At 59.6% G+C, this 21700-nt stretch overlaps 1 protein-coding gene across 1 annotated transcript; it reads left to right on the top strand.

The window, feature by feature from the left end:
• Positions 1-1072: 1072 nt before the first annotated feature.
• Positions 1073-18332, top strand: DAZAP1 (DAZ associated protein 1; the record flags this gene model as incomplete). The annotated part of the gene is made up of 12 exons (XM_058728543.1): positions 1073-1137; positions 1591-1631; positions 2280-2446; positions 2748-2813; positions 4690-4800; positions 6048-6096; positions 9314-9396; positions 12110-12263; positions 13550-13579; positions 13707-13847; positions 15171-15347; positions 17382-18332. Coding segments are annotated over 12 exons (1257 nt in total), but the record flags the coding sequence as incomplete, so codon positions are not given.
• Positions 18333-21700: the final 3368 nt, after the last annotated feature.

Here is a 21700-nt window from a genome sequence, read left to right as displayed (position 1 = left end):
CTGAAACTTGCCCCTTACGGAGCTGCCTCGGCCAGATGTGCCTGCCCGGTGCCCCCCTCCCTGGACCGTGGCGGCCGGCTTGCGGGCATTTTGAGGCTGGCACTGGGTACCTGTCTGGTGGTGGGAATGGTTTCTCACGCACCGTGCGTGAGTTGCCTGTTCTCAGAGAACAGGCCACGGTAGGAAGGAGCCCAGGGCGGGCACGCGGGGGTTTGTCCTGGGGTGGAGGGTGGGGCACCCTGTCTGGCAGCCCTTCTTGGTTGCTCGGGAGTGCATTTGTCTTCAAGTCGTGCTCAGCTGCAGACGCCAGGACCGCGGAGCCCCGCGTCCCAGATGCGGACTGAGCCTTGGCCACTGGCTGGCATCTGAAGACCGATCAGGTGGCATCCAGGTCCCACTCTGAGGGTGACAGTGGTCATGCCCCCTTTTCCTGGGGGACGCCAGCAGCACAGAGCCGCCACCGCTGCGGTTGAAGCCCCTCCTCTGCCGAACCTGCTCTCTGGGTTCGTGGGGGGCCCGAGTGGTGCCTGAAGGGGCCTGTGGGTCTTGGAGATACGTGTGAGCTCTGCCCCAGTAAGGGCTGGAGTAGCTGTAGCACGCTGGCCTGTCCTGGGACGTGCCCCAGTGCCTCAGTGCCTCAGTTTCCAGGCCTGGCCAGCCCGGGGGCATTGGGAACGGTGGACACCACCCTGTGGCCTGTTGGCGTTCCAGACCCCGCTAGAGGTGTGGTGTGCAGAAGAGGCAGGTAGGTGATAGTGCGATTCCTCTTGAAGGTTCCAGCCTGGGCTGCCTTGGGGCGGGAAGTATGGGCCAGGGTTCCGGTACTGAGTGATCTGTGGGTCCTTGCTCGTGACCATGTGGAAAATACCTGAGGCTTTAACCTAGAGCCCCCACCCCTGCTGCCGCTCTGGTTTGTTGAGTGTGCTTTCAGACCTCGGCTTCTAAATCCACAGTATCTGCAAGAGCAGTGGGGGAGGTGTGCCCCGTAACCGCACCCCGGATCCTCTGCAGTTTGGGGGCTCCTGTTGGTGCATTTGGCAAGGTCTCGTTGTCTCACTGGTTTGGTCAGTGACGGTGTGTGCCTCTGGATGTGTCGTCTTTGATTACGCGTCGTGACCCTCGCTCCCCGTCGTCTTGGTAGGTCTCGATGTCGTCTTTCCTGTCTACAGCTGGCAAGGCCAGGCGGTGGCCACGGTGGGCACACGTCGTTGCCACGATCGCATGGCACGTGTCGGCACGTCTCCACCAGCTTCTTGTGGATTACCACCTGAGGAGGGGGCAGGTGGCTGACATGTTTGAGGCAAGGACTATCTTGACCCTAAACGTTTTCTTTTTTTTTTTTAATTTTTTTTTTCAACGTTTTTTATTTATTTTTGGGACAGAGAGAGACAGAGCATGAACGGGGGAGGGGCAGAGAGAGAGGGAGACACAGAATCGGAAACAGGCTCCAGGCTCCGAGCCATCAGCCCAGAGCGTGACGCGGGGCTCGAACTCACGGACCGCGAGATTGTGACCTGGCTGAAGTCGGACGCTTAACCGACTGCGCCACCCAGGCGCCCCGACCCTAAACGTTTTCTTGTTGAATTGCAGGAAGCTCTTCGTGGGCGGTCTTGACTGGAGCACCACCCAAGGTAGGTGGTGGGGACCGCCTGTGTGCCAGGCACCGTGCCTCCCCTTGGTCGTGAACGCGTGTGAATTTGTGTCTAGCTACTACTTTTGAGGGGGAAGGGTTTCTTTCCTTCTCGGTTAGCTTACTGTCTTGAATTCTGGGGAGGAGGGGCGCTGGACTGGGAGTCGTCCTGGTGTCCTGGCAGAGGTAGGGGAGGGACGTGGAGGGCAGGAGACGAGTGTGGAGGTCTGCGGGCTTGCTGGCGCAGTCGCTGAGTTCAGGCCCCGTGCAGGGCCCTAAGCAGCTTGTGGTAGTCGACGTTCCCGGTGGCCGCCTGGCTCCCCTCACACTTCACTTTTCAGATTGCCTTTGGCCACTGCCGTTGTCAGTCGCACCCTTGCTAATTCACGCAGAGACGTGTGCATCCGTGTCTAGGATCCCCAGTCCTTCCCCAGGGGCCTCCTGCCCTTTCCATCTTCAACCAGCCCCGTCCACTGATGTGCCAGTTTAGAAGTTGCTAGTTGCACTTCCCAGGTCAGCCAGAAGGGCCAGGAGCACGTGTGTGTGTGTGTGTGTGTGTGTGTGTGTGTGTGTGCTTACACACCTGCTGTGATACTGTGCTTAACGCTCTGGTGTGTGTGTCTGTGTTTTTGTCCCAATCTCCGAGCAGAGACTCTACGCAGCTACTTTTCCCAATATGGAGAAGTTGTAGACTGTGTGATCATGAAAGATAAAACCACCAACCAGTCTCGAGGCTTTGGGTTTGTCAAATTTAAAGACCCAAACTGTGTGGGGACGGTGCTGGCCAGCAGACCACACACACTGGACGGCCGAAACGTAAGTGTCCTTCCTCAGAGTCTACCACCCACGCCCCCCCCCCCCCCCCCCCCCCCCGCCCCGGCCCTGCTGCGCGTGGCCCCTTCAGCTGCGTCTGCCGCTGGGCTTGAGGGGTGCTCACGCCGAGGGGTGTTTTAGCGGGGTTGACTTAAGGGGTTGCAGCTCCGGGCTGAGGCTGTATGACGGAGTAGGTCGTGGACTTGGGGTGAATTGATGGGGGGCACGTGCTTGCTGGCTGTGCCGGCCCGTTTCTGGAGGAAATAGCTTCGTGCTCACGATGGGCTCGTTTGAAACTTTGCAGATCGACCCAAAGCCATGCACACCTCGGGGGATGCAGCCGGAGAGGACACGGCCGAAGGAAGGATGGGTAAGGGGCCGGGCTGGGTGAGGTGGCCTCTCGGTGTGTCGTGTGCGTTCGTGGCCACAGTCGGAAGGAAATACACACCTCTGACCTGGTGTCTTTGCTCCTTACGATTGAGAACAACAGAGGCCCAGTTCGGTATCTGAGCAGCCGAGGGTTGCTCGGATCCATCCAATGGCGCACGTTGTTCATCTCATAGCCGAGAGAAGTGCTCTTCCTAGTCTGTCTTAACGGGAGGAAAAAGACTCCTCGCACCCGTTTGTGATCCGGAACGGTCCGTTTTCTCCTCACTGGTGGTGGCTCCGCGCCTGCCCCAGGGGGGGACCCCGTGTCAGAGCGCCCTCTGCACCTGCCCCCCACCCCCTCTGCTTGCTGGCCGTGCCTGCCCAGGTGCTGCGGCTCAGGGGCAGGGGGCCGTTTGCCCGCATCCAAGAGCCTGCTCGCCGGTTGTTCGAACAACTGAGTCAGGATCCACCACTGTGGCGGCTCCTCAGGGATTCTCTGAGCGGCGTGTGGCCCTTGGTGCCCGGCCAACTGGAGCAGACCCGTCCTCCGTCCACTGTCACCCGTACCTCCCCTTCCACCACCCAGCAGGTCTCAGAAGACTGTCATCCAGGAAGCCTTTGTCCTACCAGAGAGGCCTGGCCAGAGCCGGGCCGGAGGCAGAGGGCACATATCTGATCAGCATGTCTGGGCCAGGGCCCGAGAACCTGAATTTCTAGCAGAGTCCAACTGCTGCTTGTAGACAAGGGCTTCAGACCCTTGAAACAGTTTTTATTTTTCCAATTCCCTATCAGGAAACTTTCTAGGAACTTTACAGAAAGATCGGAAGAGTAGTACGTCAGACATATCTGTTCGCTTCATCAATTGTTAATATTTTCCTGAAGTTGCCCGTGTTTCTGTCTCATCTCTGTATCTCCCGCTCCTAAGTTCTGGAGCGTGCAGCTCCGGTAAGCACGTCCTCCCACAGAATACCCCCCCCCCCACAGCTGAAGCGGCAGCCGTGGTGCCCAGGGCCACCTGTGTCCAGACGGTGCGCTCGTGGCTCTGGGCTTCTTCCACAGGTGGCTGTCATACCTCTTCTCTTCAGACTGGAACCGAGGCCGCCACGTTCACATTCCGTTTGGTTACTCGTGTTCTTTACTAAGACGGAACGGTCATGTAGGGTAACCGCATTTTGATGGCATTTGACCCCTGTGTGGACCTGTGAGACCTCGCCCACCCCCAGAGTTCAGTCGTGTTGTCCAGAGCGGCTAGGACGACGTAGTCTGGGAGCCCCGTGGCCAGGAAGGATGAGGGGCATGTGAGGAATGCGGTGGGGAGGCAGCCCCCTAGGAGTAGGGGCTGAGGTCTGGTCCTCCACCTGGAGTCCAGCGCTTCCCTCCCAGGCGTGAGGCTGTCTGCAGAGAGGGAGGGATCGCTGGGGTCAGTTGAGGCAGGTGGCTTCTCAGTTACTGCAACTTCCCATGGTCCTCTTCGGTCACCCACTAAAAACCTGGAAAGCTGTTACTTTTCATCATCGCGGCCACCTTGCCCTCCTGAGGCCTTACTTTTCAGATCGTAGAGCCTTACGCTTTACAGCCGTTGTCGTTCGGAATAATTACGCACGGGACCCACCACACGCTCCGTGCACACGCATTGGAAATGCAGTGGTGCCCGTGCTGCCGGGTCCCTGTCACCTTGGGACTCCCTGGGAAAATGGGAAAAGTTACAATGGCTTGCCAATTGTGATTCTCTTTGGATTTAGTGGGGTTTTGGACTGTTTGGGTCTGCCTTTTCGCTGGTTCCTAAAACCAACGCCGAGTGTAGCTCACGTACGCACTGTAGAGAGGGTTGTGAGGGTTCCCTGCACGGACTAACCATTTTTTCCCTCTTGAAACAGCAGAAAGGACCCAGGAGCGATAACAGTAAATCAAATAAGATATTTGTCGGTGGGATCCCTCACAATTGCGGTGAGACAGAGCTCAGGGAATACTTCAAGAAATTCGGAGTGGTGAGTTGTTCTGGGCCGGAGCACGGCAGGGCGGGGCGGGAGTGGTGGAGCCTAGTGTCCGCAGAGGTTAAGCCTGGCCGCTGTCTCCTCGGGGCCTGTGTCTTCCCCAGAGCGGGCCCGAGCCCAGGAGAGGGGATGTGCGGCTTTTCCAGGCGCACGGTCGCTCGCCAGGCCGACCTCCCGAAAGGCCCTTCCGGTCAGCTGGAGGTGCCACAGTGCAAAGTGCTAGGATAGTGTTGGGGAGAAGCAGGGGTCGGTCTGACGATGGGAGCCAGACTTCCGTGTCTCATCGCGGGAGGAATGTTCTAGCCCAGGTCCTCAGAGCAGCCGTGCAGACCCTGCCATCTGGGAGGGCGCCGGCTCGGGCCCTGTGCTGCCCTGCTCCGGCAGCTCGCGCGTCCTGTGGGCCGCCGGGCACTCGTACCCTGGCCAGGTGTCGTGAGAGATTCTTGAACCTGTCACCTGCTCGGTTTTTCCTCAGTGACAGCAGACCTTCTCCCCAGGCCGGTTCTGTTCCTGGAAGAGGCTGAAATCCATTAGAGTCTTCCTGGGGGGTTAGCATCACTTGTGCTCGGTTCTAGTAGGGCAGGCAGAAGAGGAGACGGGCAGCATGCAGGCTCGTGGGGGGAGGAGGAGGGGCGTCCCAGTCACCTGAAGCCAAGGCCTGGGGTCACCCCGGACCCCGACGGGCCGCACACCCTGTTGGTGGGCAGTCCCCTTGCCCTCCCTACTGCCTGTTTGTCGGGGGGCACCTGAGTGTGCCAAGGGCCCGGGCCCCGAACGAAGGGCGCCAGAGCATGTGGCGTTGTGCGCTCAGAGAGAGAAGAGATGCCGTCCTGGGGGACGTCTGTCAGGGAGGGCTGAGCTGAGCTGACCGGGACATGGGCCCTTCCATCCTGGCGCCTGAGCCTTTGGGCTTGTCTGTGAAGGGAAAGGCGCGCTGTGGTCCTCACCCCCCCCCCCCCGCCCCCCCCCCCCCCCCGCCAGCTGGAGTGCGGGGCCGGGTCTCTGGTGGCCCGGTGGCTCTGCGTGAGCACTTGGGGCAGAGGTGGCCTGTGCTTCCCTGTCTCGGGTCCCCTGAGTCTCGGGCGTCAAAGCCCATAAGGCCGGCCTCAGGGCCTCTGGACTTCCCCGGGGAGTGTCCGCACGCAGCCCCGAGCTGCCATTGCCTCGGGAGTTCTGTGGTAGCCAGGTGTGCTCGTGGCCGCCCGTGGCACCCGGATTCTCGAACACTGTCTCTCTTGCAGGTCACAGAAGTGGTCATGATCTACGACGCAGAGAAACAGAGGCCTCGAGGTAAAAGAGATGGAGTTTGTCCTTGACCTTCCCCTTCAGATGGCAAACTATCTCACACTTAGGTGGTGGTGGTAGCGAGCATTGCCTCAGAGGAGGATGATTTGGAGACATGATTAAAACATAGGCCCTTCCTGTGCAGCCCCAGCCTGTCTGCTTCCCAAGGTCAGACGTCCTAGGGTTTTTTTGGCTCGTTCTTTTGAAGTTTTTACAACTTGACATGAATTTTAACACGGTTTCTGTTTTTAAATGTGTACAGAAAGATCGGTGCTTTTTTTCAAACGGTGCGCTCAGTCACTCAGGGCTGCGTCCTGCTCGGAGTCCCCTGCCACCCCCGCCCTGCCCTGCCCGGTCCCGCCCCGTCCCGGCAGGCCTCATTCCATGGCGTCAGGCTAGGTCTGCCCCAGCTCGGCTTGAACGTGACTTGACTTTACTCATCCCATGCTTTTTTTTTTTGTTTTTCTCGTTTCCTGTTTCCCTAAGACTGGGGCAGCGGAAGGAGGGTGAGGAGCTGCCTCAGTGCATCCCCATGAGGTTCCTGGGGCTGGGACAGCGGGCACCCAATTTCTGTGCCCCCCCCTTTTCCTTTTTTTTCTTTCTTTTTTTCCCCCCCCTTTTTTCTTTTCTTTTTTTTTTTTTTTTTTTTTTTTGTGGCTGCTGCTGTCTGCCCGCCCGTATGATTTGGTTCATCCACCGCTTTTGGACCGGCTGTGTGAGCTGCCCTGCCAGTCTGGGCGCCGTGCAGCCCGCGCCCCAGCCCCGTCGGAGGCCCCCCTAGCGCACTGAGCCGGCGCCGCCGCAGCATGCGCCCGCCATGCTGGAGAATAGTTTGCCATTTGAACTTCCTTCCTTCTCTTCCTCCATGATAAGTGACGTATCCTCACTTCATGTCGATTAAGCTGTTAAGTCTTAGCTTAATTTTAACGTAGACATACATGCTTAGTGACGTACTTAAGTGTCTCATAGTAAAGTACAGTAACGTTAAGTAAGTTGTTTTTCCTTTTCTCTCTGTGAATTGTTTGTGATTAACGATATCTCTTTAGATTTCTCTTCTCCAGGTGCTAAATTATATCACACAGGTACAGGCCAGTCCCGCAGTCAGAGGAGGGAACGGGCTTTGCTCCAGTGGGGTGTAAACGAAGTTTCAGTGTGTTTCTGTCCGCTTCCTCAGTGGTGATGTCGCCTCTTGACAGACAGATGCGTCCCTAGACGCCCCGCCCCGGGCTCCTTACCCAAGACTCACCGCCTCTTGCGCTATAACGGACCACGCCAGCCCTGTGGTTGCAGACACTCCTGCACTTTGGGAAAATGTTAATTTTTAAACCTGCTGTTCATCACCCATGTTGTGTTCCACTATTTGCCTCGGGTCTTGTGAAACTTCAGGACGTGGAATCCTGAGGGCTGCTCTTAGATTTCTACCCCTGGTCGGTCCCCTGAGGCCTGGCCCTGGGCCCAGGGAGCACGCTGAGCTGCCGTGGGCTGGGGGTGCAGGCAGGAGGAGGTGGTGGGGAGAGCGCTTCGGGCTTGGCCTTGGGACCCACGTTCCCGTGGAGGCTCACGCTGCCCTCCTCCGCATCAGGCTCTGAGTCCCTGCGAGCACCCAGACCAGCACAGGGCAGCACAGGGCGGGAGCGACCGCAGGAGCCCCCAGTGGGCTGGGCGGGGGCGCCCCAGAGAGCCCATCCCGCTTTCTCCTCTTCCTAGGTCTTTTCCAAGGCTCTGCCTCCTTCCTCCCTCTCTGCTCATTTAAGACACTATCCCTGTCCATGTCGGGGGGATTCTGCATGTGTCTCACCAGGGACAGCGAGGCTCAGACCTTGCGCCCCCCCCCCCCCCCCCCCCCCCCCCGTGCCGGCTGCTGCCTCTGCTCGCCTCACACCTTCCTCTCCGGCGTCTCCCCGCTCCAGCTTCCAGCTCCCCCTGTTTGTCTTTCGTCCTCGTTCCGCTGCCGCGATTCTGCTCCTTCTCGCACGCCGTGTGCAGATTCTTGTGTGAGTGTGTGCATAGTCACGCTCGGGCACACGCGTGTGCAGACACAGAAGCCTCCCGAATCCTGGGTGTCCCTCTCTTCCGGCCTCATCCAAGTTTCTGAGCTGTCTTCCCCCCCCCCTCCTCCCCCCCATCCTCTCCAGCAAGGTTTTGTCTCCAGTCCCACCTGGCCCAGCTCCAGCCACTTCAGCCTCAGAGCTCAGAGTCCCTCCTCCATCAGCTTGAGGGGCCCTGGGATTGGCCGCTCCTCCCCAACTCCCCCTCCCCGCCCACTCGGACTCCTCAGCCCAGGCCTGGGCGGCAGGCGGCACTTTCCCCGCCCTGGCCCGACCCCGGCTCTTCCCATCGGCCCTGGCCCCGCCCGGTCCGGGCTGCCAGCCCTTCCCCTCAGCTGCCTTTTGTTCTCTGGGGTCTTCTGGCGGCTCTGTGCCGCATGCACGCGTCCTTTTGTGCTCAGAGCAGACGGGCCCCGGGGGAGACAGTGCAGTCGACCGAGGACCAGACGTGCCACGTTAGCTGGGCGGTCACACTCACCCAGACCAACCAAACTTCGTTTATACTGCCACTTCTTGTGTTTGGGAAATGCTAAATTTCTTTCCCGTGAAAATTCTCTTTGATGACACGGTGCCTCTTGCTCTTGCTGCTGACAGCAGAGTTTGACCTGCTGGAACCCGTTGTGGCCTGTATCTTTGTGTATTTTACTTAAGTAGATACGTACAGATAGACACCTGTATCCATACGTATGTTACTCCGAGAGGACTCCTTGGGCTTACCCAACAGTGTTGGATAAGCTTAGCGAGGCACTAACTGTGTAGAGACCGTACTTCTGTTTAACGCGCTAGAACGATATATGGCTGCTGTCAGCACTAGTTGCAAAGCAAATTGCAAGCCGAGGGGGAGAATCCCGGGTTTCAGAAAAGCACACGCGCACCCACGGCACATGCACCCCCCCAGCGGAGGCGGAGCTCTCGGCCCGCTCCCCTGCCCCGGCAGAGCCCGGTGCCCGCCGTCTTACCGCTCAGGCTGCCGCGCTCCGCGACGGCCCCCCCCCCCCCCCCCCCGTGGCTCCCCCTGTGTTTCCACACGGAGCCCCGCCTGCGTCACCGCAGCCACACACACTCGGCTTCCTGAAACCCTGGGGCGACCCCTCGGCCCGGCCCTGATACTGTTCATCACCCTGTTTTGTGTCACAACGCCCTGCTACCTTGATTCACTCTTCGTCGTTGGCTAGGTTTTGGATTTATTACTTTCGAGGACGAACAATCAGTGGACCAGGCTGTCAACATGCATTTTCACGACATCATGGGCAAAAAAGTGTGTAGTTGTAGTTTTATTTTACCTTAAGACCAAACCAAGTCTTAGGCAACTTAGGGATTTCACTGGAAACACAGATTCCTTAACGGTAAAGGGGGCTGGGTCAGTCAGTGGGGAGGGGCGGGGGGGGGGGGTCTGCCAAAGCTGGGGGCCCATCCTGCCCGAGGGGCTCAGTCGGGGGGGGGGGCTCGTGGGCTGGCCTCCAGTGAAATCGCAGGTTGCCTCAGGCTTGGTTTCAGTGACCACTCCTTCGGATGTCTGTCCCGCATTCCGATTGTCTCAGCCGCCCCGTAACGTGGGGGGCGGCGAACCCTTGAAAACCGATTCCGTGTGAAACCGAAAGAGACGTAAACATCCTGAAGGATTGGTTTTTTTTAATTGGGTCACTTACTGTGAAACTCTGGCCCCAAGCACATGCTCTCGGTAGTACTTACCTCCGTGCAGTCAAGTGACCTCTGGTTGTCCCGTCTTCATACTGTGTTGCTGCCGCGGACGCGGGCGGCTCGGAGCTGAGGGGGGGGGGGGGGGGCTCACTCAGATAAATCGCTGGTAGAAATTCTGCAGCATGGGGTCCCTCAGTGTTAGCAGAGGCTTTGCAGGACTCCCGTCTCGGGCCTTTCAGAACCTGCTCTGTGCAGCCCGGCGGGCCACGTGGGTGCCACGAAGCCCGGGCCTGGTGACAGCACCGTGGCTGTTTTTGTCAGTTAAGATAGCGTGCGGGGAATGAGGCACCACGGGGTCCTGCCCCTCCTGCCCCCCCCCCCGCCCCAGCCCCACAGCCCGCTCCCCGGAAGTTGAGAAGCACGGCCACGTGCGCAGCTGTGTGCATCCAAAGGAGGCTAGTGCGGGTGTTGTCGCAGGCTTAATTCCGTCTGAACCCGAGCGAGCACACACAAGTCTCGCTCCGACGTCCATCGACGCTTTTAGTTCAGAATTTGCATGCAGATCTCAAGGACGCATGCCAGTTACGAGCACACGTGCAAAGGAGTCCGCGTTCGATACTTTAAGGTACCGTGACATTTAAAACTTGGACAGAGCCTGGGCCCGCTCTAGGGGCAGAAAGGCCGATAAGCGCACGGATCTGCTCCCATCTCCAGGCGGCCGTCCCCGCCCCGGTTTTGTAGGACGCATCGGTGTCTGAGTCTGGTCTGCACGGAGCACAGAGCGGAGACTGAGGTGGCTTCTCGGTGTGGGGCTCAACTTGTACAGTAAGGTGCACACGGGCGGGAGCCCCCAGCCTCACCCTGTCCCCACGGCCTGACCTTCACTGGCGGGCTGGCTCCTTAGCAGGGGGTCCCTCCAGAAAGGCCTGGGGTCCCCCTCCAGTTAGAAGCAATAGGGTGAATGACTGCACCCACGTTCCCACAGGAGGACAGCAGACGTTTTTAAACAAAAATGACGAGGGCTGCTTCGCTTTGTCGGCAGGAACCAAATTCCCCTAAGGAGGGTGCGTGAAGACTCGTTAGTTGGAGTTCTTCGAAAGGGTCCCTTGGTCCCGCTGTCACGTCGCCTTGAGCTACCGGGGATTTTGTTCCTCTCCGTGGAGTGTCCTTGGGACCCCAGGAAGGTGGCGTCTTTGTGCCTCTGTCCCACTCCCTGTGTGTTAGACAGGAAGGGGTCTTAGGGCGCCACCGATGGAACTCTGAATACATACGCTTATTAGCTCATCAGACGATGAGACTCCAAGGAGGACTCCAAGTGGATGTATTGTCTCTTCTCATTAAAACTTGCCATAAACAAAAAGATTTCAAGGTTCTCAACTGCCGAGGCAACCCTATAACTGGGGGACAGAGGCTGCGGAAGGGAGGGAGCTGTGTGGTGGCCACAGCGCCTAGTGCAGGTAGGACACTAAGGCAGGGCACCTCTGGGTCCCCCCCCCCCCCCCCCCCCCGCTGTGGCTCCTGACAACACCCGACAGAGGAAGGGTCCTGGGCTGCTGACCTAACACAGTATGAAGATTGCTTACTGATTCAAATGTCCATTTTATTGCATGTTCGTTTACTTTTTTTGTTAGATGTAATGTAAGATTCTCTTTATCACATCCATTCCCTCTGACATTATTTTGAGTTAATTGAGATTCTTTAAGCGTTAGCCTGGGGAAGGTAAGTCCTTATCTTCCATTAGACATTTTAAATAAAAAACCTAAGGAAACCAACTGTGTTTCTCAGGTATGAGCTCCCGGCACAGGGCAGGGCGGGTGGGCTCCGGAGAGGCCTCGTGCGTGTGGGCCCGGCTGCTCCCCGACGTGCTCCGTAGCGGCGGGCTCCTGCCACGCCGGGGCCCTTGGGAGGCCCGGGGAGAGGGCTGTGACTGTTCGGGCGGTCCTGATCTCTGTGGCCCTGGGATGACGAGGCCACCGAAGGAGAAAGCTGTCATTTTACCTCCACTGAAAGACCCCTTGTTACCCAGAACTCTTCAGGGTTCTTGGCCTTCATTCGGTGCCCCGCAGCGGGTGGGGCTTAATACGTCTTACGTTGCATCTGTTGTACCTGAGAAACATGTTTTAAGCAAAAAAAAAAAAAGAAAGAAAAAAGAAAAGAAAAAAAAATTTAATTTTTAAAAAAAAGAACACTGGCCTAAGGTTTATAGTTAAGTTTTAGTTTTAAGTCGTAATAAGATGCTAAGTGTAGTTATAAGTTATCAAGGGTGTGTCTGAAGGGAAGGGGGTCCGGGACCCTCGGCATCTCCCTAAACCACAGCTCCATTTGTCTAGGTGGAAGTTAAACGGGCCGAGCCACGCGACAGCAAAAGCCAAGCGCCGGGACAGCCAGGTGCCAGCCAGTGGGGCAGCCGGGTCGTGCCCAGTGCTGCTAATGGCTGGGCAGGCCAGCCCCCACCCACGTGGCAGCAAGGATACGGCCCACAAGGTGAGGCTCCAGCACCCAGAACCGGCCGGGCCCCCGGGTGGCCGCCTCAGGGATTTCTGCTCGGGGGGGCCGGGGTCCCAAGCCCGCGGGGTGGTGGGTCCACGAAGGCACAGGTGGTACTCCCTGCTCGTCTGGCCCCAGGGTCTCCTGCCCAGCAGGTTGGCGTGCGGGCTCCATGCTGGTCCCCCCATAGCACGCGCGCCCCTAGAGGGGCACCTTCTGGTCGGCCCGCAGACGGGAAAGGGGCCAGGTTCCAGGTCGTCACCTGGTCCGTGTGGAGGACGGTGGTGTGTCTGGGCCGTAGCCGAGTCCCCGTCTGTGGTTTGGGCAGATGAGTTTCAACCGTAGTTGGCAGAGGGCAGTGAGCATCTTTACTCCAAGTACCGTGCTCTGGAGGAGGGCCTCCCAGGCCTGAGGGAGCAGTTCGATGCCTCGTGCTGGCACCTTTGCTGTCCCCGGGGTCTGTGGCAGTGCCTTGGGGGTAGGGGGATGGGCAGAAGGACCTGGTGGATTTGAGAGTCCGTCACTGTCACCACCACCCCCTCCAGTGGGCCTGGCCTGGCCCTCTCAGGGGCCCAGATAAGAGAAGATGCTCTTAGGGAGACTGGGGCTTTTGCCCCACAGTCCTGTTTCCTTCACCCTCTTGGTCTGCTCCTGCCCCTTGGGCTGTCAGAGCCTCGTGATGGGTCAGCAGAGTGGTTAAGGACAGGTTGGCAGAAGGATTGGGGTGCCTAGGGGCTCCAGGACAGGATCTGGTAGCCTCTACCCCCTTTAGTGTCCAAGGAGGGGCAGAAGGAGGTCAGGTGGGCCTGTCTGCATCCAGAGGCACCTGGCGCCCCCTCTTGGGGCTCACAGAGTCGTCTTTCAAAAAATTCTTTATTGCAAAAGAACACACAGCCCTAGAAAACCAGTTATCCCGCGTGCCCAGTAGCAGTAGCTCGGCTGGTGGCCGGGCCGGGGCCACCTGACCCAACAGGCTTCTCTTGGGAGCCCCTCCCCCACCCCGGCCCCCGGCCCATAGAAGCAGGACGCGAGCGGCAGCTCTTTCCCCATACCCAGGTGCTGGAGAAGCTCTGGGGGTCACGCCTGTGCTCCTGGTCTACCACGGGCTCCTCTGACGCCTTCCTCGGGGCTGGGACATCCCGCCCCGGTGCCCACAGTGCAACAGGACGCCAGGCCCCTCGGGTGCGTTTTCCAGAAGGGCTTCTCACCGGCACAGCCAGTGCTGTCGGGGGAGCGGGGCTCAGCTGACGGGCACCAACCACCCTCTCTGTTTTCCTGTTTAGGAATGTGGGTACCAGCCGGACAGGCAATCGGTAAGTCCTCATCGTGGGCAACTGAGAAGGAACAGGGTCTGAAACGGGGCGGCCCCGCGGCGGGCCAGGGCGGCCCGGAGCCTCGTGTGCCACGCCCTCGCCCTCACCTCTGTGTCCTGTGTTACAGGTGGCTATGGACCGCCCCCTGCGGGAAGAGGAGCCCCCCCACCGCCGCCACCGTTCACCTCTTACATTGTGTCCACCCCTCCCGGAGGCTTCCCCCCTCCTCAGGGCTTCCCACAGGGCTACGGTGCCCCTCCACAGTTCAGTAAGTCCTGTGGGCCCCAGGAGGGGGGCTGGGGTGCCGCACGTCCACGCCCCTCTGCTCGGAGGGCCGTGTGGATGACACCTGTGTCGTCCATGATGAGTGTGCCACGTCACTGGGGCGGGCCCTGCGAGTGGTCGCAGCACGGGGCCTTTGGACCTGGCCTTGTAACTTGTAACAAAGCAGCGAAGGGCTAGAGGGCATACGAACCGGAGTCTCAGTCCTGCTCTATTCTGCCTTGTGCCCGGGGGTGGCTGGCGGCTGGCAGGCCTGCAAGGTTCAGTGCTCGTCCCTGGTAGGAAGGGGTGCGGCCAGGGTGCCTGGGTGGCTCAGTCGGTTGAGCATGTGACTCTCGGCCCCTCTGCCCCTCTCCCCTATTCGTGCGTGCGTGCTGTCTCCCCGCTTCTTTTTCTCTCGGCAGGGAAAAGCGTTTAAAGGAAAAAAGAAAAGGGTGTGGCCACTCCTGGTGACTGGGTCTTCAGCAGGAAAGAGACCCTCACCTGATCGAGTGTGGCTGGCCGCTGCTCTTGCCCTGCGGCCCACACAGACTGTCCCCCGGTCTTCCCGTTAAGATCTTGGGCGCCCACGCGTGTTCTGCTTTTGGGATGCACCACAGGCTTGGGTCAGTCACATTTTTCAGGCTCCACGGCTGCCCGTGGCCTGGACCACGTCAGATTTTCTTTCTCTTTTTACTGTTCATTTATTTTTGAGAGAGAGACAGTGCAAGCAGGGGAGGGGCAGAGAGAAGGGGAGACACAGAATCCGAGGCAGGCTCTAGACTCTGAGCTGTCAGCACAGAGCCCGATGTGGGGCTTGAATTCACGAACCGTGAGATCATAATCTGAGCCTAAGTCGGACGCTTAACTGACCGAGCCACCTAGGTGCCCCAGATTTTTATTTCTAACAAGAACACAGGTGGATAGAAACCGGTTTTCTGGAGCCCCCCAGGACAGAGTGTGGACAGGCGTGACCCCCGCCCTCGTGAAAGGCTCACTGTGATTCTTTTTGTCTTCTCAGAGCACAGATTGTGCTTTGTTAGGCAACTGGTTTTGGTTTTTTCAAGAGTGTTTCAGTGCAGTTAACTCCCTGTGGAGTTCCTGTCTGACACTCGCTGTCAGAGGTGCGGTGACAGGCTGCCCCAGGCCCACCCGGGCACCCCAGCCTTCCAGACCATCGCTAGTCCGCATGCCGCCTTCTCCCAGCCGGGGCACATCCCCAGGACCTGGCCACTTGGTGCGTCTCGGCAGGAAATGGTGCGGGCAGCTCCTGTAGGCTGGGCCGCGGTCGTGCACTGTGTGTGTGTCTTCCTCTCCTGTTTGCCCGCAGGCTTTGGCTACGGGCCCCCGCCTCCACCGCCGGATCAGTTTGCCCCACCTGGGGTCCCTCCTCCACCTGCTACTCCAGGGGCAGCACCTCTGGCCTTCCCACCGCCTCCATCTCAGGCCGCCCCCGACATGAGCAAGCCCCCGACGGCCCAGCCAGACTTCCCCTACAGCCAGTACGGTGAGTGGCTGTAACTCTCGCCCACGCTGGAGACCTGTGTTCGAGGCCTGGGGCCGGGGATCTGGCCCCGCCACCTCCCGCCTTCCTCCCTGCCAGCGTCTGTGACGGAGGCCCGCTCTGCTGGGGCTTGTCAGGGAGGGTCCGGCAAAATGCAAAGAAGGATTTTGGTTTCCTGGGGTTTTGCTAGGGAGCTGTCTGAGAAACGCATCGCGTGAGCGGCAGGCGTCCCAGGGCCTGTGGGTTGGGGAGCCTGTGGCTGTGACCGGGCCCCCAGGAGGATGGTGTGCGAGGGCTCAGTGGGGCGCCCCCAGCAGGTGCTGTTCCTTGGTGGTCTCATTTTCCAAGTGCAGAGTGCAGGGAGGGCACCTGTTGGCCACGTGGGCTCGTGGCTCTGGTCTGTGGCGGGCGCTGGCATGGGCGTCACCATGCTTCACCGGAGGGGCTGGTCGTGGACTAGGTGCCTCTGAGCCTGGGGTCTACTAGGTGGTGGCCCGTGGCCTGCGTGGGAGGGGCTCGTGAGGACGGGGTTGGGCCCCGTGTCCTGGGTAGAGCAGGCCTCCATCCTGGGGCCTCCTACCACCTCTGCGGGGCCATGCAGGCGGGCTGCCTGTCTTCTGGGGCTTCCGGGGCTCCTGGGGCTCTTGTGGGAGCCATGGCTTCGGCCCACGTCTCCTCGCCTGGGGCTCTGCTACTCCCACGTGGTTGTTCACACTGCGTTTCGCCCAAGACTTCAGTGTCTATGCGTGAGGCTGTTCTTGCCCTCGATTGCCGTTCTCGGCCGGCTGCTCCCAGTAGCCTGGCATCGCAGCAGCTTGGCCCCTTGGCGCCGTGCCACGCCACGGTCCCTGAGTGCGTGGGTTGTCACCCCCCCACCCCCACCCCAGCAGAACACGTGTCCGGCGCACGAGCAGCCCCGGGCGGGGGTGTGCTGACCGCCAGCGTGGCCCCGCCCCGCCCCTCTGCCGAGGCTGCCCTGGGGTAGTCACCCTGGTCTCGTCTCTTGCCAGGCCTGGCTACCTATTCTCAAGACCCGTCAGGCTTCGGGCCCATACTTTGTTTACACTCTTATGGTCAGGCTGAGCAGTGATGTGGCCTAGGTAGGTGGCACCTTCTCATCCACGGTCCCCACTCTGCCTGTACCGGGCAGCGGGCACGGCCTCCTCTGCCGTCCTGGGCGGGGGTGGACCTGGCGGTGCCCTCTGGGACGGGGCCCTTGCCGGGGCGAGGATCTCAACTGGCCACAGCCCCGTGGGCCCTAGAGCTCTGCCTCTGCGGGCAGCAGGCGTCGGCGCCCCATGTGCACCCTCTACTGGGGATCTGGGGGCCTTGGGGCTCGCCTTCATCCCAGGTGTGCAGGCTGGTGCCGGTCCCCTTTCCAGAGTGCCTCCCACGCATTCTGAGGTCAGCTGCAGGGTCTAGGCCCTGTTCGGAGGAGGGCCCTGGCCCGCCCGGGGCAGGCTCTGTAGGCACGGTGCCCAGAGTCACTTACGCCTGGCGTCGGGTTGGGCACACAGTCTTTCCTCACACCCGTCGGTCTTAGGGAAGATCCCAGGTGGGGTCAGCTCTGCAGAGAGGACTGTCTCGGGTCTGGGGGTCACCCTGGAGGGAGGGGCCTGGGCTAGGCTTGCATTTCTTAATTGCTGGGAATTGTGCCTGAGCTCCCTGCCTGCACCCCTTCCCCCCCCCCCCCCCCCCCCCCCACCAACCCGGGTGCATCACACCGAAGATTAAACTTTTTAGAAACCCTCAGTCTACCGAGCCGGGCCGGGTCCTCTTAACATTTCCCAGCTCAAAGGTCTCCAGTGGCCAGGGCCCAACCCCAGGTCCTCGGGACTGGGTGGGGAGGCGAGGCCGAGGTCGGATGGCACAGGCTGTGGGGTCCTCCGGGTCTCCGAGCTGCTTTTCCTTCTGCACAGAGACCGTGGTCAGGGCCCTGCGGGGGGTCGGGGTGGGCTCCGCGGGCACGGACCGCTCCCTGGCCGTTAGGGCGAACGCTGCCATCCCGCCGCAGCTCACCGGGCTCCTTCCCTGCAGGTTACGGACAGGACTTGGCCGGCTTCGGACAGGGCTTCTCAGATCCCAGCCAGCAGCCCCCCTCGTATGGGGGCCCCTCAGTGCCGGGCTCGGGGGGCCCCCCCGCCGGCGGAAGTGGCTTTGGACGAGGTCAGAACCACAACGTGCAAGGATTCCACCCGTACCGACGCTAGCTGGCCGGCGCCGTGTGGACGTCAGGGCGGCCGAGACCCAGGATTTAAAACTTGTGAACTCGTGACAATCACAAACTTGGCAGAAAAATAACGGCTCACCGTTGGGGGGAGGGGGGCGAGAGGCTTTTGGAGGCGGCTGTGGGTGTCTGGACTGAAGTTTTTAAACATATTTCTTTCTCTAACCCATCAGCACAATAAAAAAAAGTCACTGGTTCAACAACAGGGTTTAAAAAAAATGTCTTCAGCTTTAATTCAAAACTTCAGGTTTCTTTTTCTTCCTTTTTTTTGAAATTATTTTCCTGAGCCTTTTGTTTTACCGTATATTGTAAACTTTTATGTTAAAGAAAAAATATACATTTACAAATTGTGAGATTTTTAAGAGAAATTTTCTACGATGTATACTGGCTTATTTTTTAATTTAAAGCAGGGTTTCCGTCGGCACTGGTGGCAGTGAGGGGCGTTTCAGTGCCTCACTCCTGGCTTTGAGGGTCGGGGCTTGTTGGTCCAGAAACTCTGGGAGCTTACAGAAAAAGTCTACTGAGCGTGTTTTGTTTTTTGTTTATTCCTTGCTTTTGTCGACTGACCTGCCTGGCAGCGCCCGCAGGTGCGCCGTGGGGGCCGCGCCCGCCCAGCCTCTGCCGGCGCCGCCCCGCGTCCGCCCCGGCAGCAAGGACAAGGAGGCCTTGTCAGCCGCTCTCCCGCGCACGTGGTTTCAGGGCGTCCCCACCGACCAGTTTGACCCTGGTTTGAATAAAGAGAAGTGCGTTTGGATTAGAAACCCACGTTGTGTGCTTTTATTCCCTCCTTGCTGTCGGCTGTGCGTCCCTTCTGTGTCCAGGAGGAGCCCGTCCCTGCGGGAGACCTGTGCCGGCCCTCCCCACCTCCCAGGGCTCAGGAGCCAGGCCTCGCCTGCTCGAGTGGGGAGCCGGGGACCCGGTGCGAGCTGCCGGCCCAGGCTCCCGGGGCTCAGCGGCCACCCGCCGAATGCCGAGGGAAAGGTGCTCGGACGGATCCGGGTGGGTGGGGGCCGTCCCGTGGCCGGGGCGGGGAGGCAGCATGATGGCCCCGGCTCCTAGAGCTGAAGGACCAACGGTGGAGGTGAGGGAGGAGGGAAGCCTGAGCCAGGAGGTGGGGAGGGCTGAGCTCTGGCCAGCGTCCCACGGCGGCCACCAGGTGTCTGCCAGGCCTTTCCAGCCCTGGATATTTGGACCTTCCTGTCCCTTTTCTTGACTGCTCCTTCCCCAGTGAGAAGGGGCTGACGCTCAGCGAAGGCCCTATTTGCAGCCCCAACGGGAGGGGGAGTCCGTTCGCCTGCACACAGGGCTTCCTGCTCTGGGCCCCACTTCCTGTGGGAGTGGGGAGGGGCTCCTGGGTCTGGAGGAGGCTGGCCCTGGGGATCTGCTATGAACCAAATGGGTCAGTCCTCCCCTGTTCTGATGTGGGGGGTGTCTTAAGGGCCCCTGTGACAGATCACCATCCACCTAGGGCTTAAAGCCGCCCACAAATTGTCTTTGACAGTTCTGGGCCCCAGGGATCCCCGTCTCCCACCTTTCCCGGCTTCCAGAGGCCCCTCTTCCATTCTCACGGCCAGCAGTGCAGGGTCCGCCCGTGTCTGTCCCCTTCTCATGAGGACCTCGTGTGGACGCTGGGTACCCAGGGTCACCCCCGCCTCAGGCCTTGCTAAGGTCCCCTCTGTTGCGTGAGGTGACAGATCCCTGGTCCCAGAACCAGGTCTGGGGTCTTTGGAGGCCGTTATTCTCGCATTCTAAAGACCACAATGAAGATTTTAAAACGTAAAAAGAACGGATTGATCCAAAATGCACGGGGTGCCACCACAGTGTGTGGGGCTGGAGAGCCCTCGTCCCCGCCCACAGCCCGCTCGCGATCTGCGGCAGGGAGGGTGGCTCAGCTCAAAGGCGAAGAGAAGCCCTCAAAATGCCCCTGCGGGGCCGCACCTGCCCGCCCCCGCCAGAGTCTTCTCCCTGCCCTCAGGAGGTGCCGCCGCGGCCGGTTTACAGACAGCAGGACTGGGCCTTCCATCCACACCACGTGCCATCGCGACGTTACACATGAGCTCCTTTCACTTGTGAAATTCTCTGTAAAATTAGGGTTCCCTGGTGAGAGGCCGTCATGCAAACGACGCACGGATTTCCAGCTGGCCAGGAGCTCCTGGGACCCCCACCTTGCTCTGCTGGGCACAGGCGAGCCCCCTTCACACCCTGAAGGACACACCCCGTAGCCCTCAAACACTGTGCTTGTGCTGCGTCGCAGACAGGGAGGGACATCCCCTTCTTTGGGAGGGTTTAATTGGCTCTACCCACAGGATTGTAGAAATGGTTGAGGAGGCCCAGCTTCTTTCCAGACTTCCTGTTCCCCCCAGGCCAGCCCCAGCTCCCCACAAAGCCACTGGTCTAAGCCAGACCCCACCCAGCCATCCAGCTTGAGGCCAGGAAGGGGCTGAAGCCTCAGTCGCGGCCGTGGGCACGGTAGAGTCAGCTGGGTCGTGGGGCCGTGGTGGCAGCACCCACCTCCTTCCTACCGCAGGGTCTTTGCACGCTGGCTCCCTCTTCCCGGAACTCACCCTCCAGCCAGTGGTCTCTCCCATCCCCTGGTGTTCGGTGTGGTCTCGGTTTACCCCTGCCATTTCGCTTTTTCTCTGTGCTGTGTGCCTTGTTTTGTTCTTACGCTTCTCTGTTCATGCTTTTGCGTTAAATGAGTATTTCCTAAGGTAGCGTTTTAGTTCTTTTAATGATTTTTTTTGTCATATTTTTTGAGTTGTTTTCTTTGAGGCTGTTCTAGAGCTTACCATGTTTTTTTTTTCTTTTTGAAAAACCTTTTTTACGTTTATTCATTTTTGAAAGATAGAGACAGAGCACAAGCAGGGGAGGGGCGGAGAGAAAGGGGGACACAGAATCCAAAGCAGGCGCCAGGCTCCGAGCTGTCAGCACCAGAGCCCGACGGCGGGGCTCGAACTCACAAACCGTGAGATCATGACCTGAGCCGAAGTCGGACGCTCAACCGACTGACCCCCCAGGCGCCCCGTTTTTTTTTTTTTTTTTAATGTTTATTTTGAGACAGAGTGAGAGCTCATGAGTGGGGGAGCTGCAGAGAGAGGGAGAGACAGAATCCCAAGCAGGCTCTGCGCTGTCAGCACAGAGCCCGGCACAGGGCTGCAACTCCGGAATCAGGAGATCATGACCTGAGCCGAAATCAGGAGTCGGACGCTTAACCTACTGAGCCACCCAGGCGCCGGGTTGTTTCCTCATTGTGGCAAAATGCGCATTAAGACTTGCCATTGTAACCATCTCTTAAGTGCACAGCTCAGTGACATCAAGCACACTCAACAGTGTCCTGCACCCGCCCCCACCACCCGTCTCCAGAACTTTCCATCTCCCCAGACTGAGACTCTGCCCCCATGAAACACTGACTCCCCGCCCCCTGCCCCACCCCTGGCTCCCACCGTCTACTCTCTGTCTCTGTGGACGGGACTCCTCTAGGGACCCCCTGTGAGTGGGGTCACGCAGGACGTGTCCTTCTGTGTCCTGGCTTCTCTTCGCTGCACACAGTGTCCTGCGGGTCCGTACACGTGGTGGCGGGTGGCAGACGTCCTTCCTTCCTAAGGCTGGATCATAGTCCGGCGTGTGGATGGACCCCATCGTGTTTATCCTTCATCCGCGGATGCATACTTGGGCTGTTAGTGAATCATGCTGCTGTGGACATGTAAATCTCCCTGCTTTCAGTTATTGGGGTGTATACCCAGAAGTGGGACAGTACTATATAGCTCTAATTCCTTGTCCCTCTTTCTCTGTCATCGTTATACCCGTCACGTGCACAGACGTTACAGAAACCTAGTAGTGCATCGCTACGGTTGCTACTGTACCTGAGGCCCTCCGTTAAAGGCGGCAGGTCCCCATCAGGGCCGCCTTCTCGGGGCACCTGTGCGGAGCCAGCGCCCCGCCCCTCCCGGCTGTCCGCCGCCCGCACTAGGACGCCAGCTCCGGCGGAGCGCGGGGTTCCGAGAGAGGCGGCAATGTGTCCGAGGCCCCAGCCGCAGCGTCTCCTTAGCGAGCGCCGCCTGCGACCGGCCCTCCCGCCAGCAGAGGGCGCGCTCATCGGCCGAGAAAGCGGAAGCGCGTCCCAGCTGTC

This window comes from Neofelis nebulosa, chromosome 4 (assembly GCF_028018385.1).
Source record: "Neofelis nebulosa isolate mNeoNeb1 chromosome 4, mNeoNeb1.pri, whole genome shotgun sequence".
Classification (NCBI taxonomy): domain Eukaryota; kingdom Metazoa; phylum Chordata; class Mammalia; order Carnivora; family Felidae; genus Neofelis; species Neofelis nebulosa.
The sequence above is the reverse complement of the archived record's forward strand: the minus strand, read 5'-3'. Positions and strand labels throughout refer to the sequence as shown.